This window comes from Perognathus longimembris, chromosome 5 (genome assembly GCF_023159225.1).
Source record: "Perognathus longimembris pacificus isolate PPM17 chromosome 5, ASM2315922v1, whole genome shotgun sequence".
Taxonomy (NCBI): domain Eukaryota; kingdom Metazoa; phylum Chordata; class Mammalia; order Rodentia; family Heteromyidae; genus Perognathus; species Perognathus longimembris.
The window spans coordinates 55,167,268-55,185,896 of NC_063165.1; the positions used below are offsets into that span (position 1 = coordinate 55,167,268).

The following is an 18,629-nucleotide window of genomic DNA, read 5'->3' on the forward strand; positions in this document are numbered from 1 at the left end:
TAAATTCCAGATTAAATACAATGAAGCATAGACCAAGGAAATTTAGATTTAAGCACAGGTACAGTACTCTAGCAAAATGGCAACTTTTCTGAAAAGTTATAGGCAAATGAGTGTTTTATTTATCAATACCCTTGAACACTTCCTAGTTTCAAGGGAGACTCAGGCAATTGCATAACTATGAAAACGAGTGTGGAGAGACTGGGATGAAGGAATGCATAACCAATTTTCCTGGATGAACACTACATCCTACCATAATTTATATAAGCACTTTCATAGTGGAGGATCTAAGCGCTCATATCACTGGATGGTTAATAAGAACATTTTCTTATTAAGAGTGAGAAGGGTGAAGAATTGACTTTAGTAAGTTATTAATATTAATCTCATGCCTAAGAACAAAACCAATTGAGTGGCCAGAAAATATTATTATAAATATTACAATTATAATATTGCATAAATGCTACACAGAATTACAATATCATACAAAACTTACTTGCATAAATAGTGCTACTTTTCATTTCCTTATGTATTCATTTTGTATTCCCCAAAGCAGGTAGATCTTTTATATACCCTGAAACAAAGGCAACTAGTCAAACACTGAGTTCATGATCAAATTAACATTTTCCACATCCAAATACCTAGTGGAATGCCTTTAAAAAGTTAGCATTTAATGAACATAATATCTGGGTTTTCTATTTTCATTCATAACTCTTCATTTTCTCTCAATTTAAATTTCAACCTGAGTCTTATTAGGTCCTAAAGCTTATATAATTGAGGAGATCTTTTCAAAAATAATAACATTAAAATTATATACAAAGTAAAGATTTAGATTTAGGAAATGAAAAGTCATTAAGCTGAAAACTTACATGGAGATTATAAACTCCAGGAGAAAAAAATTTCAATTACTCAAATGGCTGCAATTCTATAAATTGTTTTCCATTAATTTAGATATATAGTATTTGTGTATATTTTTATATGATAATAATTTTATACTATGGTTTTTCCTGAAAAAACTATAGGAAGATAATTTTTCCTGTAGCATGATTAATCCAAGTTAATATTTTATATTTTTATAACTTAAACATGGCTATCTAGGTTTCATAGATCATAATTCTCTGATGATGAGCGATATTGAATATCTTTTCACCGGTATATTTACTTAGTTTCTTTAGAGAAACGATTGTTCAGAATTTTTTGCCTCCTTTAAACCAAGATATTTATTTTTATTTTTCCATTTGAGTTGTAGGAAAAAGTTTTCTCTGTGTTTTAAAAAAAGATTTTAAAAAGTTTTCTGTGTTTTACTCTGCATTGCATGTATTATTTGCAAACATTTTCTCCCACTTAGATTGCCCCTTTTTTCTCCTGTTGACTATTTGCTGCGAAAAAGCCTTTTAGCTTTAATTCTCCATCTTGTCTATTTGCTTTCTTTACTTATGGTTTGTTTGTTATATTAAAGAAATTATTATCAAGACCAATGTCAAAATGGTTTTCTCCCAAACTTTCTTCTAGGAGTTCTATAGTTTCAGGTGTTAGGTTTGTTTTGAATTGATTTTGATTTGATGCTTGATGCCTGTGAACAGTGCAAGTTCTTGGACCATTTTCATTCTTTTCAATGTAGATAACCATTTTTCTTAGCATTATTCATTTTCAGAGACTTTCCTTTTCCCTTGCTACTTTTTTTTTCGTACATTTTCCCATGGCTTGGCTTGTGTTTATCAAGAACATCTGTTCTACTATTTCATTATTCACAATATAGATTCACTTCATAAAATTCATTCTAAAGTAAGACCCCTTTGGGAAGACCCCTTAGGGAAAGGGCAAGACCATGAAGATCTTTGAGTTTTAAATTTTAGGATTCTAGCTAAAATCTAACTCTACTCTTTAATAAGTGTTTGATTACTGAGATCTGGAATATAAACAGGCCTTTTGTTCATGGTCTGAAATGATCTAATGGCCACATCTCCACTGAAATAGCAAGAAGATAGTGGTTGAGAAGGATGGAGAACATTCATTACCCATAAGCTGACTTTGAGGAAGTGTTCTTCAAATTTATAAAGACTATTAAGTCTATTAAGTCCATAGGAGCTGGCGAATCCTTTAGCCACAAGATGTGTAGGGAGATGTCACTAAATCAATGACATTAATTTGTGATAAGAATGTATACTCAGGGAAATTAAACTGAGAAGAAAAAGAGGAAGAAATATAGTCATCTTAGATTCTCATTAGAGAGCAAGGAAACTTTTGTTTAGAGTTACCTCTGAATGCAGTCTTTGTCCTTTTAAACTAAGGTGACCATTCATTTCTATATAGAATTACAGACAAGGATCACATAAAAATGCTGAATTTACCAACATCTTAAAAATTAAATGATACCTAGATATAAAGTGTTATCTTTAAATCATTAAGCAAGTGGCTGGATATGAGTTCAAAAAAGAGTTCTGAGAAAATACGCCAGCCTTTATGCCATGCCATGTAGCCTTATTTGCTAATGTGAAGTATTAGGTAACAATAACAAATAAAGAGAACACAACTCAAATTATGAAACCATTTTTGAAAACATGATAACGCATTTGGTTTTTCTACAGACTGTGCTAAAATCTGTGATATCTCTTATAGATAGCAGGGAGATTAGATGAATGACTCAAAGCAGTATAACTACAAGTGGTTTGTTTAAGAATTGTGCCACCATCAAATCTCTTATGTTCTTATCATACCTCTTGTTTCTTCAGTCTTTATATTGTCACATAACGTGATGCCCTTTTTGTTGAAGCCTCAATCTCTAAGATTAGATGAATGAGCTCTCTTTTTAAAAAATCTTTATTTACATGTTGTTTTTCTCATTTCTTCTTGCAATGAGTTGTATTTCCTAATCTGTCTTTCTCTTCCTGCACAGACACATTGTTTTGCAAAACCATCTAACTTTCTGTCCCACAAAGTGTCCTTCTGTTCTTTGTTCACTCAACCTGTACCCCCCTTGTAAATGTCAACTCAAGTTCCATATTCTATGTGGAACATTTTCTGAATACCTCAGGCTACGTACATCTTCATTTTCCCTAAACTTCTGTATCATACAGAATATATATAGAATGTATATTTTAGATTTAATTATAGTAACACATTATATACTATATCAGGTTATTCCATATGTCTTAGGTTTTTCTCTCTGACTAGCCTCCAAGCTTTTATATTTCTTTTTTTTTTTTTTTGGCCAGTCCTGGGGCTTGGACTCAGGGCCTGAGTACTGTCCCTGGCTTCTTTTTGCTCAAGGCTAGCACTCTGCCACTTGAGCCACAGCGCCACTTCTGGCCATTTTCTGTATGGCCATTTTCTGTATATGTGGTGCTGGGGAATTGAACCCAGGGCCTCATGTATAGGAGGCAAGCACTCTTGCCACTAGGCCATATCCCCCCCGCCCTTTTCTTTCTTTTTTTTTTTTTTTTTTTTGGCCAGTCCTGGGCTTTGAACTCAGGGCCTGAGCACTGTCCTTGGCTTCTTTTTGCTCAAGGCTAGCATTCTGACACTTGAGCTACAGCGCCACTTCTGGCCATTTTCTGTATATGCGGTGCTGGGGAATCAAACCCAGGGCTTAATGTATAGGAGGCAAGCACTCTTTGCCACTAGGCCATATCCCCAACCCTATATTTCTTAAGCTATTCCAGTAAGTAGCACAAGGGGCCAGGTAAGAATATAGGGTTAACAAATACCAGGTTAAATCAAATTAATTCAACTACTACATTTTATTCTGAATTTTCCTGGCAAATAAGGAAACAGGTTTAAAGATGCAAAGCCCAAGCAAATGCCTACAACTAAGTGCAATTGAAAGCCACTATGCTAAACGAATAGTCTAAGGCTTGCAGCACTCTAATTCTCAATGAAACATTTAACTAAAATCCAAATACAGCCTGTGCATTTGTACATATGTGCTATTGTGGACACCTTACTCTCTCAAATTGAGGGAACCAAGATTATAAATTTAGGGTTAATTTATGTGTATCTTGTATTAAATTTGAGAGGATCAAAACTGATGAAAATTTTATCAGTGGGAAAGGTGGATAAGGACTTCTATCAAAGGCAGGATATTAAGTTCACTGCACAGCAATTCTCTTATGCCTACAGTCCATAAGATATTTAATTCATAATGAAGATGCTATCTACTGAGCCTAACTATGGGGTTATTCTCCTTCCATAACATAAGTGTTTTCAGGTTGGGGTAATGTTTTTGCTTATGCTTATTTTGAACTAAGTTACTGGAATAGTGCCTGTGATCTATAATTCATGGCAATACATTGTTAAAAGAAACATAGAAGATAGTATTTGGCTTTTTCTAGTGTATGAATTTTTCTGTGAGAGGACAAATTGCAGAGTGTTTTGAAAGATGGAAGACTCAAATTTATAAAGGCTCTAAGTCTATTCCCATTTCATTTTAAAGTGCGATAAGATTTTTCATCTTAATTTTTTATGTTTTATGCATGTATATATTCCTTTGGATGAAAAATATACCTATTACAGCTTAAGTTCTCTATAAACAATATACCCATTTGTTTATATATCTTCATTTACATGCAAAAATTGAAATGCGAAGCAAAATGTTCTGCCCCATGTTGCTACCAATAAATTTGCACTGTTCACAGTCAAACTTTTGTGTTCAAGACAGTGTTTACAACTATAGAGAGAAGATTGAGAATATGATCCAGGAATTTGTTTTAAGATCATATTTTGTTATTGCTTATGAATATAAATTTGTTTTCTATCATTGAATTTTTTTACACAATGTACTTGTTTGTTGGAAAAAAGCATCTTGTCCCTTTTGAGAATATGTTCATTTTGAGAAGCAGTAATCCTAGACTTTCAGATCCATATAAACCCCCTAGAAATCATCCAATCAGATGAGTTGTTCGAGATAAGTTATTTAACTCATCTGAAGATACGTGGGTTTGAGAATAATCTAATTATTTTTGTTCGTAGACCTTCTTTCTCTCTTGGTGTGCATCACTGTGTCTGTCTTTATTTTCTTAACAAGTAAAATAAATTGAATTCTAATATTCAAAAGAATTACTATAAGAAGCAAGATAATTCATTCTAAGTGGCACTAATCCTTTTTCTCTGTGTTCCCGCAGCACTCTTCAATCTAATTCCTGTGGGACTGCGTGTGGTGGCTATCCAGGGGGTGAAAGCCAGCCTCTATGTGGCCATGAATGGTGAAGGCTATCTCTACAGTTCAGTAAGTGCCTCACAGTGCATGTGTGAGAGTGTGTGTGTGTGTGAGATGGTGAGGGGGAGACACTAACCTTGGGAGGCAATGAAGAACTTATTATCTTAGGGAAGAAAATTTGATAGTTAAATCATCTCATCTTTTTTCAGTGTAGCTTTCCAGAACTTGATTTATTTTATTTATTATTTATTATTTTATTTTTATCATTTAAAGACTACATTCTCTTGAATGAGAAACAGCCAGTTACTTTCCATACAACACAAGTTCTCTATATCTAGCTTCAGTGACGACAGGGTATACAATCTTGTAAATGTCTTTCTGGCTAATTCAAGGAATAATGCTCTCTCTTTCTCCACAAAGAAAACAAGTTGAGAATATTCTTTCAGTTTTTCATGAAGTTTTATCTTCTCATAGAAAAAATAATTTAAAAATTCATTTCAGTTTTGTTTGTATTTAATACATCTATGGGGCATCTAATATGTCATATTCTCCAAGTAAGTGTTTGATTCAAAGACAGGAGAATATTTGGAATGAGCTCAGGATCAGGGCCAAGGGAATTTGAGTGCAATTTGTATTTCAGCTACTGTCTTTATATCATTTTGGGCAAATCATTCTCTTTGGTTTGATTCCTATACCTTCAAAATGAGAGTGTTGGTCACTTTATTTGACCTGTGTCTACATTACAAGTACTTGTCTGTGTTACAGTAGTTTACATTGCTCTGATGCTTGTGTCATTCACAAAATCATAATTTTTGCATTGAGAGAATGTAGCTGAATAGAAATTTTATATTATATAATTTCTATTTTCCTTCTTCTAGTTTGTAAATTTAAGCTATAATTTCGATTCCTCTTATTTTTGAGGGCATGCATAAGTACAATAATGCTATTAAAAACAAAAGCAAAATAGAGGTTGCTTGATTTTATTTTTTCCATTTAGAATTATTCAACTTAATCTGGTGATTATAAAAGTAGACATTTTTGGGGCTGGGAATATGGCCTAGTGGCAACAGTGCTTGCCTCATATACCTGAAGCCCTGGGTTCGATTCCCCAGCACCACATATATAGAAAACGGCCAGAAGTGGCGCTGTGGTTCAAGTGGCAGAGTGCTAGCCTTGAGCAAAAGAAGCCAGGGACAGTGCTCAGGCCCTGTCCAAGCCCAGGACCGGCCAAAAAAATAAAAATAAAAAAAAATAAAAAAAATATATATATATAAAAGTAGACATTTTCAAGATTGTGATGCAGTTTTCTGTTGAAACAAAGTTGAAGGTTACAGAGAAACAAGAGAGAAAGAGGAACAGAAGAAGTTGCTATTGAAGCTTATAGGGGATCATTTTATACTCACAATATGGATAAAGTACAGTTTTTTAGTCCATTCTTCTAATGTCTTTTACTTACCCACAATCATGGATGTCCTAATTTTCCCATCATTCTATATCCAACAAATATTTTCACAATATAAGCAGCCTAAAATCACTTCCATATTTAGTACTCTGATAATTCATTTATCTGTCTCTCTTTTTGTTGCAATAATTGTTTTTCCACTTTGCCTTTTCAAATGCTTGAAGTTAGAGATCCTATGTGAAATAGACTGATACATCTTCTACCACTGGAAAATACAATTGCCATGTGAAGGCTTCTGTTACAATTTTGTTGAATGAATTAATAGAGACATCATGTAGTTTGGTCTTAGTGGTCTTTGTAATAATTTTCATGATTATGACTCTACTTGCTTTTCAACTCAGTGACTAGTATACACCTTTGAACAGCTTCTCACTGTTGTACTGAAGCTACCAGATTTCCTAGGCATATTTATCCTGGGTTGAGGCTGTTGTCATATTGTAATTTTAAGAACTGCTATTAGCAGATTTTCTTCTCCATAGTAAATACCGCTTACATAAATAGGGAGAATAGGGGAAAGACTTAGTAGCAAAGATGTCTTCCTAGTAAGCCACCTGGTCATTACCATTTATCTTTCGGTGAAAGATTTCTCTTCCCTCCTGAAAACAAACAATCACACCTAGAATACAGGTTAAAAAATCCATTTACTTTGAATTCAGAATTTCCTCATTATCTCTTTCCTTATAAAAACTTCTAAAATTTAAAGAGTAAGTTCAGGGTTGCAAGGGGAGAAAGGAAAGAGACACAGAGAGAGACAGAGAGGAAGGAGGAGAAATTTATCTATTAATGACAAATGATTCCTGGAATTTTAAAATTAAGAACACTTTAATACAGAAAAGTTAAGGTTCAACAATTAGACATATGCATAAGATTATGTATATATCTATGCATGTATGTATACATACGTACGTCCGAACGTATGTATATATCTATCTATCCATCCATCCAATATTTTTTGTTGTTTTTGTTTTTGTTTTTGTTTGCAGTACTGGGGATTGAACACAATGTCGAGCACACAGGGCAAAGTCTGTGTCACTTGGGTCGTGTCCTCAAATAATTCAGGTCTTTAACATAAATTTTTGGTGTCTCAATAATGTATGATTTTTGAATTTAGTGTCATTTACTTCTTATCTTAGAGCATATTTAAACATAGGACCCAGAAAAAGATGACATCTTTTCTTTTAATAATTATTTATTTATTGTCAAAGTGATGTACAGAGGGGTTAAAGTTTCTTATGTAAGGCCATGGGTACATTTCTTGTACTATTTGTTACCTCCTCCCCCTCTCCTCCTTTCTTCTTCCCCTTTTCCTCTCCCTCCATGAGTTGTTCAGTTGGTTTACACCAAATGGTTTTGCAAGTATTGCTTTTGGAGTCATTTGTCTTTTTATCCTTTGTCTCTCGATTTTTTTCAGGAGACCGTACTATGATTTGATCTATAGCCTTTTGTTTAACTGAGGTGTCACGACTGTGCCACTGCATCCAGCTTTTGTTGAGATGAATTCTTTACAACTTTTCCCCTTGGTTTGACCTTGAATTTTGACCATCCAATTCCTTCCTATCAGGGAGCTAGGCTTAGTGGCATGCCCCATTATTTTTTCAACCAATATGTATCAATCAATTGAATGGGTCATGTGTGCGTGTGTGTGTGTGTGCATGCGTGTATACACATGTTGGTGAGGGAGCTTGAACTCAAGACCTGGGCACTGTCTCTATGCTTTTTCACTAAGTCTGTGTTCCACCACTTAAGTTACATCTCACCTTTTAGTTTTTGCTGGTTAATTGGAGATAAGAGTCCTATGAACCTCTCTGCCTGGACTGGCTTTAAACCACAATCCTGAGATCTTAGACTCCTAAGTAGCTAGGACGACAAGCATTAGCCACCAGTTCCTGGCTGACCTGTACATTCTTTTCAACTAAGAAAAAGAAAAAAATAGAACAGAACTTGACAGCACCAGAACCTGGCAGCAATTACTTGAAACCAAGTTAGGAATTTGGGGGCTGAATTAGATTACTTTTCTTTATAAAGAATACATGCTCAGTGACAATTTTACTAGATACTAAGGAAAGCTATTCAACTACCTTTACAATATATCTCACATGTTCTATGGTATTTTTTTGGAACCTCTTTTTTTTTTTCTGTTTTCTTGGGGGAAAGCAATTTGTTTAATGGCTTATCTTTTTTTTTTTTTTGGCCAGTCCTGGGCCTTGGACTCAGGGCCTGAGCACTGTCCCTGGCTTCTTCCCGCTCAAGGCTAGCACTCTGCCACTTGAGCCACAGCGCCGCTTCTGGCCGTTTTCTGTATATGTGGTGCTGGGGAATCGAACCTAGGGCCTCGTGTATCCGAGGCAGGCACTCTTGCCACTAGGCTATATCCCCAGCCCATGGCTTATCTTTTTAACCAGAGACTGATTTTTTTTTTTAAGTAGGGTCCTCCCTAACAGAGATTAATATTCTCAAAGCACTGCAAGAGAAAATCTTCATGTAAACACACGGTTACAATCTTGCTGGGGGGAGCTGATGGAGGTATCCTGCAGTTTGATTCTGGCACTAATTCACTGGCCATCTGCTCCTAATGGTCTGTGTAAGAGTTTTCCTGATTGTGACTCTAGATTCTTTCCCATGCAATTACTAGCTTCCATGTGAATAGGTTCTCACTGTTGTGTTATTCCATACTAGGTAGTGTTGGTTTTACTCCAGGAGTTTAAAACTTCAGGAAAATGTGAATACTTTGTCTTCAGGGCTGATCTGATTTGTGAAAATTACCATATGTGTTTCTAATAACACAAAGTTTATTGAAGGACAAAAACAGTATTCAGAACAGGTAGCTCATGCCTGTAATCTTAGCAACTCAGGAAACTGAGACCCTGAAGCCAGCCCAGGTAGAACAGTTTCTAAGATTCTATTTCCATTAAAGAGCCAAAACCTGGACTGTATGCCTAGCTAAGCAGGTGCTGGTAAAGCACCAGTATTTACAAGCAACTTAATAAGATTTTGAGTTCAAGCCTCAATAAAGCCAAAAGAAAAAAAACAACGTGTCCCTCATTTTCTGAGTATTAGTAATAAGGAAGTGCTTTGCTTGAGTTATTTTAGTGTAATAACAAATTCTATACTTTTGCCTTCCATCTTGCCATTATTTTGTCATATGTCAAATATATTGTCACATTTCCCAAAAATTGACATTGTGTTCCTTTAGTCATTAGTGAATCAGGCAGTATTAAATGAAATATAAAAATGTTGCCATTATAAGTTATATAAGTAAAATTGAACCAAATCATGTGTATCTTACATTTTTGTGACAGAATTGGAAAATCTCTTACCTTTCTACTCAGTAGTGTGTTTGTGTGTGTGTGTGTGTGTGTGTGTGTGTGTGTGTGTGCCAGTCCCCAGGCTTGAACTCAGGGCCTGGGCTGTGTTTTTGAGCTAGAGCTCCACACTTGAGCCACAGCTCTACTTCTGGCTTTTTGGTTGTTAATTGGAGATAACAGTCCCAAAGGCTTTTCTTCCCATAATCGCTTCAAACTGTGACCCTCAGATCTCTCCTGCTTAGCCCAGTAGCAAACATGAGCCACTAGCTCCTGATTTTGTTTTATTTTAAAAAGGAGTTTCTTCTTAGCAAGTGTTAACTGAACAAAGTAACAAGTTTCATGATAATATTTTCTTACTATTTTTAATTGACTTGAATTTTTATTATCTTTAGTTACACAAAGGGGTTTTAATTCAACATACCAGTTTATGAGTAAAATGCATCCTGATCAATGTCACCTGTATCATTATTCTCCCCCTTGTTTCTACTTTTAACATTTGAATTTTTCTTGTTTCATTCAAGAAAATCATCAAAAAGTATGGATCAATTATGTCCTTTATTCCTCATTCTGCTAAGCATGGCCTATATTTTTTCCAGGTGGCTTTCTTCCTGGAAATAAATATGCATACATACAAGTCACATAGAGCAAAAGTATATTACATAAAATAAATATGTGAGTTCCTGTGAACTCACAGGCTGTGAGTTCCATATACTTTAAGGAAAAGAAAAGAGAAGGAAATTATGAGTGCCAAATGCAAAGGGAAAATCAGTGAATTTCCAATTGAGATTTGTTTTCCATTTTTTAATTGAGATTTGAGTGGAATAGAGATGTGGAAAAGCAGAGAAAAGATAAGCAAGACATTTTTGGAATCACATCTGCAAAGAAATTGGCTCTTTGAACAGGCAGAACTGAGAACAGGAACATTAAAAACAAACTAAAAGCCCATGCTAGGTTGCCAAAAATGTACAATGGGTGAGAGAGGGAAGAGAGAGAGAGAGAGAGAGAGAGAGAGAGAGAGAGAGAGAGAGAGAGAGAGAGAGAGAGAGAGAGAACAAAATACCACCTTTTTTTCCAAGTCCATGTTTCCTGTATTTAGAGTGGATCTAAATTTTATTTCCATTACTAAATCTCATTATAATTTAGATTTATCAGAAAGTAAGTGATCAGAAAGTAAGTTAGCCATCCCTAACAGGAAAAGAAGAACTTTCTTTTGAGGCCACAGAGAACATCTTTTCCCCATGGGGTTGCTCTATGTCCTGGTTCATTCACTGCAGTTCTAGTTTATGCCTGATACATGAGTGTAATGATTGTAGCACAAATTTAGCTCTGAAGAACCCTCGTTTAAGGTTTAGGCAATAATTATGCAGGTACCTTACAAATATCTTATACATGCCCCTACATTTCTGACGCAGTGAGTAACTTGGAGGTGTTAGTATCAGTACAAAACCTCATGGCCTAATTTGAATTCTTTTTTGTCTGGTTTTATTTCTCAAGTCCAAGTTTTTGGTTTTATGTTTTAGTCTGAGACAGGATCTCGCTATGTATCTGGGATGGCTTCCAAGTTGTGATCTTCCTCTCTCAACTCCCTGAGTGCTTGGCAAGACCAAGTTCAATGACAGCTTTCTTAAGTTTCATTTTCCTGTAAAATTATCAATTGGATTTAATAGTAAAGATGTCATAAAAATTATTTAAAGGGATCAGAGGTTTAAGTATTCTGATATAACCAGAAGTCTAGATATTGTCAGCTACTCATGCTGAATGGCTTAATAGGTCAATTAGGGTATATTTATTTGGTAATTACATGGTATCAAATATTGTCTAAGTCCCCAGCTAACGTGCTCTAAGCAGCAGAAATAGGCACACAGAAAGAGTGATGGTGCCTTTATCAGGAAAGGTAACCCTTTACTCAGAACACTGGCAACGTTGCATGAGCTGTGTCAGCTGGCTACCCCTAGTGCAAACAACCAGAGTAATGCCTATTTTTCATTGCTTGTTTTGGCTATTTCTGTTTTTAACTTCACACCTAGCAATGGTCACTAGAACTATGGTTATCTTAGTTATCACAAACAATGGACTTTTGCTTCTCACAGTTCTGGAGACTGGTCAATCTAGAATAGAGAAGTCCTGGTAAAGACTGTCTTCCTGGTGTACAGTTGGCCACCCATCTCCTTAACGTGTCCTCACATGATGATCAACAAAGAGAAAGGAAGCAAGTTCACTCTTGTCTGTTCTTATAAGGGCACTAACCCCATTCTAACTCCATTCATGAGGGTTTATCCTCAGGAACTAATTGTCTTATAAAGACCCTCCCTCCAATACATTGAATTGTGATCTGCTTTTGAAATTGGAGGGAATACAAACTTCTAATCCATAGCAAAAGTTTGTTACTATTAAGTAAGTAAAGGATAGCTATTGGGTAGGCACTGTACATTTCTCACATTTATTCAGAATTTATTCAAATTCTGTCTATTAAGTTTAAGACTTCAGAATAAGAAAGATAGTGGCAGAGACCAGATGAGCAGATGGAAGCACAGATTTGCATATGGAGTCCCTTCATTAGGTTGCATAAGATGTTTTGAATCGCCAAAAACATTAGTTGGCAATTGTATGAGCGTCTACTAGGAAGCTAAATATTGAACTCTAGAGACCACAGGGAAAAAAGATTACCTTCAATTTTATTTCAGACCAACTGTATTAGAACTCACCTGAGGCTTAGCAAGAAGTTTTCTGCTTATTGAGTTTTTACATCATATTTTGAGTATTTCTGAAATTTCTCTGTATGGCTAGGGCAAGCCTGAATAAACATTACTATTAAACTTCTGTTCTTCTGTATTGCTAGAGGGAAAAAGTTTTGTCTGCAGTGTACTGTGACAGGTTATGAGGAACCTGAAGGTTACCAAGGAGAAGCACATTGCAATGGTTTGACTTTGCAAAGTTGTTTCTGCTGGTGGCTTCTGTTTGTTCTTACTGGATATGCGAAGATAAGCAAGCAGGTTTGCCTTACTCTCATTCATTCAAACACTTACTCTTTGGTAATGTAGAAATAGTGGCACACATTACCTTGGAAATGTTTTCACTGTTGTGAGAGAGCAAGACAACATGTAAACAAATAGCTATATAAGCCTTTAATACTTGTGATTAACCATCAAAAGAGATTAATGTATTTTCATGATACGGAATAATAGAGAAAACTATTTTAGACTAGATTGCTATGAACATTTCTTTCAGAAGATGAAATTTAAGAATGTATTGAAGAAACCGATGAGTATAGGAAAGGACATTCGTATATGCAGAGAAAACAGGAGCAAAACATTTGGAATTCTCATTTCCAGCAAAACATTTGATGTTCCTTTTCTTCCATCATCTTTCTGGCATCGGAAGTGACAGTTCTGATAGTCATTCATTTTCCTTTGTTCCTCTATAGAATTCTGAGTATTTGCACTTATGTGCTTAGTACTATTGTAGGTCTTATTGTCATGAGAGAAAGGCAAGTACTATGCTTAAACACTATGTTTTCACAGTATAATAAAATATTGAAATGTTAGATGTCATAAAAGAGAGCTCAGTTATAAAAATGTGATACATTTTTTGTGTGTCTTGGCATAAACTTTAAAATTGTTCAGTAACTCAACCTGAATCTCCTCATTTGTATTATCTTTATATTTTGACTCCCCTCCATCTAACCCAGGAATCAAATGTATATATCTTGGGCTGGGGATATAGCCTAGTGGCAAGAGTGCCTGCCTCGGATACACGAGGCCCTAGGTTCGATTCCCCAGCACCACATATCCAGAAAACGGCCAGAAGCGGCGCTGTGGCTCAAGTGGCAGAGTGCTAGCCTTGAGCGGGAAGAAGCCAGGGACGGTGCTCGGGCCCTGAGTCCAAGGCCCAGGACTGGCCAAAAAAAAAAAAATGTATATATCTTAATTTTTGCCTTTGCTTAATAAAATGGGAGTTTTGTTATTAACACATTTAAGGTATTCCCAGGTACTCTTTGGTTATTATAGTGAATCTTCACTGACATTATCTTCAGAAGCTGAGAAGTCTGATTGGTAGCATGTCTTTCTTGTCCCCTCAGATATTATTAATTCTTATTTTGAAGGCTAATTTTCACACTACGTAAAGTCAACACACAATATATTACTGAATTAAATCAATGACAAAGATGAAACTATGAAATCCCAGGAGAGAACATTTTACATGCATTATAGGGGCTATATTTCTGTTATCAATAAGTTTATATGTATGTATTATTTGTAATGTTTATGTCATCAGGGATAACCTATAAAAAGGAGAAAATGGAACCTTTCTTACACGGCTAGTGATGATACAGGCATTTTGGAAAGTTCTTGTAATTCCGCAAAAGATGTATGACATGGAAATTCTCTTGTTAGATACATACCCTATATCCATGAAAACATAATTCTACAGAAATCTGTTGTACCTGGATATTCAAAGGGACATAATTCATAATAAGGCCACAGTGTGAACAACCCAAATATGCACCAGCTGATGAATAAAAAATAGTTTTATGTTCATACAGTGGAATATTATTTGGCTTTGCAAAAGAGTAAAGTAGTGGTACAGGATACAATATGGATGAACTGTGCAAGTGTTGTGTTTTCTGAAAGAAGCAGTCTTTTGTAATTCCAAAAGGTAAAAAGATTTTAGAATTTTATTTATGAGATTGCCATATCCCAGTCCACTTTTCTGTGAAGGGAGGAAGTAGATTAAAGATTACAAGTGTTTGACAACAGTGGGAAAAATGAGGACTTTTACTAAGTAAGGAATAAGAGTTGCTTTGGGGGGGGGGGCAACATGTGTATGTGGCCATTTTTAATATTCAGTGGGGTTATGGTTTCATAAAGCTGTGCAAATACTGAAAACCACTGCCTTTTATCCTTTGAATGGGTGAACTGTGTTATGTGAATCATGAGAAACCAAATTTATTTTACAATCTTAATTTAATCATCAATTCATAGATAGAGGAGTAAATAAATTTTTCATATATTCAATGAGTTTTATTTAACCTAATTGAATGGCATTTTTGTTTGTTTAAAGTAATACAAAGGTGTGAAGTTTTATTATTGGAGAAGTGAGACAGATTTTTAACACTATGCTGGAGCAAAAAGTGGAAAAAGGAGTGGAGGTGGTACAGTCCACATTGTTATCATGGTGATGCTGTCTTATAAATGTAAGGCTAATAATTATCACCACAAAACACTACCTATAAGAGAAGAGTTTTTAAAACAAGACTGATATTTCCTAAGAATAATATTCCACTATATTTTGGATTTTTAAACTTATTGTGTAGGAGAATGCAGTCATAATATTCAGTATACATATATAAAAATTGAACTAAGAAAATTCAGTGGATTGGTTGGGAGAGATTGGGGGGGGATGATGAAGGGGATATTGACTAAGATGCATTGTATTCGTAAACCGACATTGTAAATTAAACCTCCTTTTTGTAACTAAAGACTAAAAATGCATACATAGCAATTAACAAGATGGTTCATTTAGATATGTGTATGTTGATATCAAAAATATGTTTCTATTTTTCTCTTTAATTCAATTAAAAAGGGATGTGACATATTTTATAGTAGTATATTTGTAAAATGGTCCCTTGGGGCTACTGACTGAAAAACAAGTATAGGATATATGTATTCATTTAACAATACACACTGTGATATATATCAATGAAGTACTTTCCTCTTTAATATATACTTGAAATTTTCTAAGTATGATATAGTTTTAAGTATACATGGTTTTTACAGGTTTTAATGACATTTGAGTCCCACTGGAATATTTATGAAAAGATGCACAAAGGCATACTTTTGGTTTTTGCACTGGATGACAAAACCATTGGAGACAATCTCTAAGAAAGCAAAGTAACTAGTAGTACTCAGATGAGAGCATTTCATGTCTCCCTGGGCTGTCAGCTTAGTCTATTCTATCTCCATCAGTATCCATAACAAGCATATTTATAGCCACAATAGAAGCCTTTTTTGTGATCTGTAGCTATTATTCTTTTGTCTCTGGACTTTGTGACAATTTTTTTCGCTATCCCTGCTTTTCCTTCATCACAGATTTCATTATATCTGTCACTGTCAGGGTCAACCAAAATTACTTTCATTTAGTGCACTGATTATTTTCAATATTTAATATCTAGTTAACATGAGAAGTTAATTTCAGGCCATCTGAAAAAAAGAGAAGACATTCTTTGAGGTAATACCAAGAAGTACATAGTTTTAAGGAAGTTGAAATCATTTTGGTATAATATTGGAGAATGGATTCCTCCAAGGCAGTTCAATGTGGGATTAAACAACTGCATCCAGCAAGCTTCTCAGGCTGCTGCTTAGCAGTGTGGTGTGGTGTAATGAAAGGAGATGGAAGCAGTCCTACTCCTATTTGAATCCTATGGATGGTGCTGATGGAGCTTGGGAGATTTACTTAATGTTTTTTGAGTTCTACTTTTCTTTTCTTTTTTTCCCCTTTATTGTCAAAGTAAATTACAGAGGGGTTATAGTTTCTATGTAAGGCAGTGAATACAATTCTTGTTCAACTTGTTACCTCCTCCTTCATTCCCCACCCCCCGCCTGCCCCTTCCCTTTTTCCTTCTGCCCCCATGAGTTGTTCAATTGGTTTACACCAAATGGTTTTGTAAGTATTGCTTTTGGAATCATTTGTCTTTTTATCCTTTGTCTCTCAATTTGGTGTTCCCTTTCCCTTCCCTAGTTCTACTACATGTATATACAGTATCCAGGGTACTAAGATCAGTATCTACTTTGTAAGTTTGGTCAAGATATTCAGAAACATGCAATTAGTAGGTAAAACACTCAGAAAATTATTAAATACAAGTTTTCTTCTTGCTTCCTGGAAATGCTAAACCACTTGGTGACAGAACAGCTGGGTGTCGAGGCATGTTGTGTATGTGAAGCACTTTCTTTGTGTGTCTTGGTTAAATGGAAATACAGTGATAATTTTGCTTCTGTTCATTCTTCCATTATTCATTTATTTTCCTTCATTATCTCTGCTCTCTTACTTTCTCCCACACTGCTTCCCCTGTAGAGGGAGGCCTGTCCTTTTTTTTTTTTTTTTCCGTGGTGCTGGTTCTGGGGTTTGAACTCAGGGGACTGGGTGCATTTCCTGAGCTCTATAGCTAAAGGCTAGCACTTGACCTTGTGAGTCATAGCTCCTCTTCTGTGTTTGGTGTGTGTGTGTGTGTGTGTGTGTGTGTGTGTGTGTGTGTTCAATTGGAGATAAGAGTCTCCTGGATTTTCCTGCCTGGGCTTGCTTCAAACTGTTTCGTCGATCTGAACCTCCTGAGTCTCTATGATTACAGGTGTAAGAGGTATGAGCCACTGGGCCAGCTTATGTGTGTGTGTGTGTGTGTGTGTGTGTGTGTGTGTGTGTGTGTGTGTGTGTGTTGTGTGTGTGTGCCAGTACTGGGGCTTGAAGTTAGGGCCAAGGCACTCTTTCTTAGCTTTTCTACTCAAGGCTGACTCTACAACTTGAGCCACACTTCTACTTCCAGCTTTATGCTGGTTCACTGAAGATTTAAGAGTCTTCCAGAATTGTGTCTAGGCTGGCTTTTAACTACAATCCTCAAATCTCAGCCTCCTGGGTATCTGGGATTATAGGTGTGTGCCATTTGGTGCCTGACTTTATCTTATTTTTATTATCTTTAAGTTGCTGCACGAAGGGGTTTTAATTCAACATGTGAATTTATGAATGGATTGCACCTTGATCAGTGCAACCACTTCCATCATTTCCCCCATCTGTTCACAAAGCAAATAATGTATCTATAAAGGAAATGTGTACATTTTCTTTTGTATACAGACATGTTTGTGTCTATTTTTCTTATGATTCATACTTTTCAAATTTAGCAAAAGTAAATTGACCTCACATCTTAAATTCATCTTACAAGGTCCAATCTAATATGATTTCTTTTGAATAATGTTACTATACCTAAAACTTACATCATGTAATTTCTCACAATGATTTCCTTGAAGTTTTCCCCCAGTGCCCCTATAGATTTACTAGTTTAGTGGGTCTTACTTGGTTGAACTTATATTTGACACTTTTGCCATTGCACCTGCCAATTTAGTTTTAAGTGTCTCAGTAACATCAGAAAATGTGTGGCTAGGACAGTTGCAAACTGATTTTTAAACTTTATCTCACCATTTACTTGGATATTCTTTTAGTGTCTTATTTTTATGCTAGGGGGAACACTGTCGGAAGACACTCTGATTCTTATTCTTAATTTTTTAATGATTTCTGCAAATTCACCATCTCAATGGTGATTTGGTATTGTAACCTAAAATAAAAATCCACAGTACAAATATTATAGGATTATAGGATACATTTCTTTACACTTGTCAGTGTTTCTTGGTCCTTATTCTCAAATCTATATTTACAAAAATACTGCTTTTGATCTTAGATTTACAAAATGAGGAGCAGAGACAGAGTTCCCACAATCTAAAATGAAGTTGTACAGCCAAAGTTTCAGATGAAAAATGCAGAGGATGAAGGATTTGGCCTCTTTCCCGACTCTTTTGAGAGAGTGATCCAGAACTCCAAGGAGGAAAATGAAGTGTCAGAAAAAAGCATTTCCCAAAGAAGTGTGATTCATCTTGGGTGGCAGTAAATAAAGCTCTTGGAGCAGCACTGCACTCTATTTGACCATGTCGCCAAAGTCCTAGTATGCCTA

At 35.5% G+C, this 18,629-nt stretch overlaps 1 protein-coding gene across 3 annotated transcripts in view; it reads left to right on the forward strand.

The window, feature by feature from the left end:
* Positions 1–18,629, forward strand: part of Fgf12 (fibroblast growth factor 12) — a 341,337-nt gene that overhangs the window by 171,417 nt on the left and 151,291 nt on the right. For all 3 annotated transcript variants that reach the window (XM_048346939.1, XM_048346940.1, XM_048346938.1), the window contains exon 3: positions 5,115–5,218. In XM_048346939.1, coding sequence (XP_048202896.1) covers positions 5,115–5,218 — 104 coding nt within the window. The remainder of the gene's footprint in view (positions 1–5,114; positions 5,219–18,629) is intronic.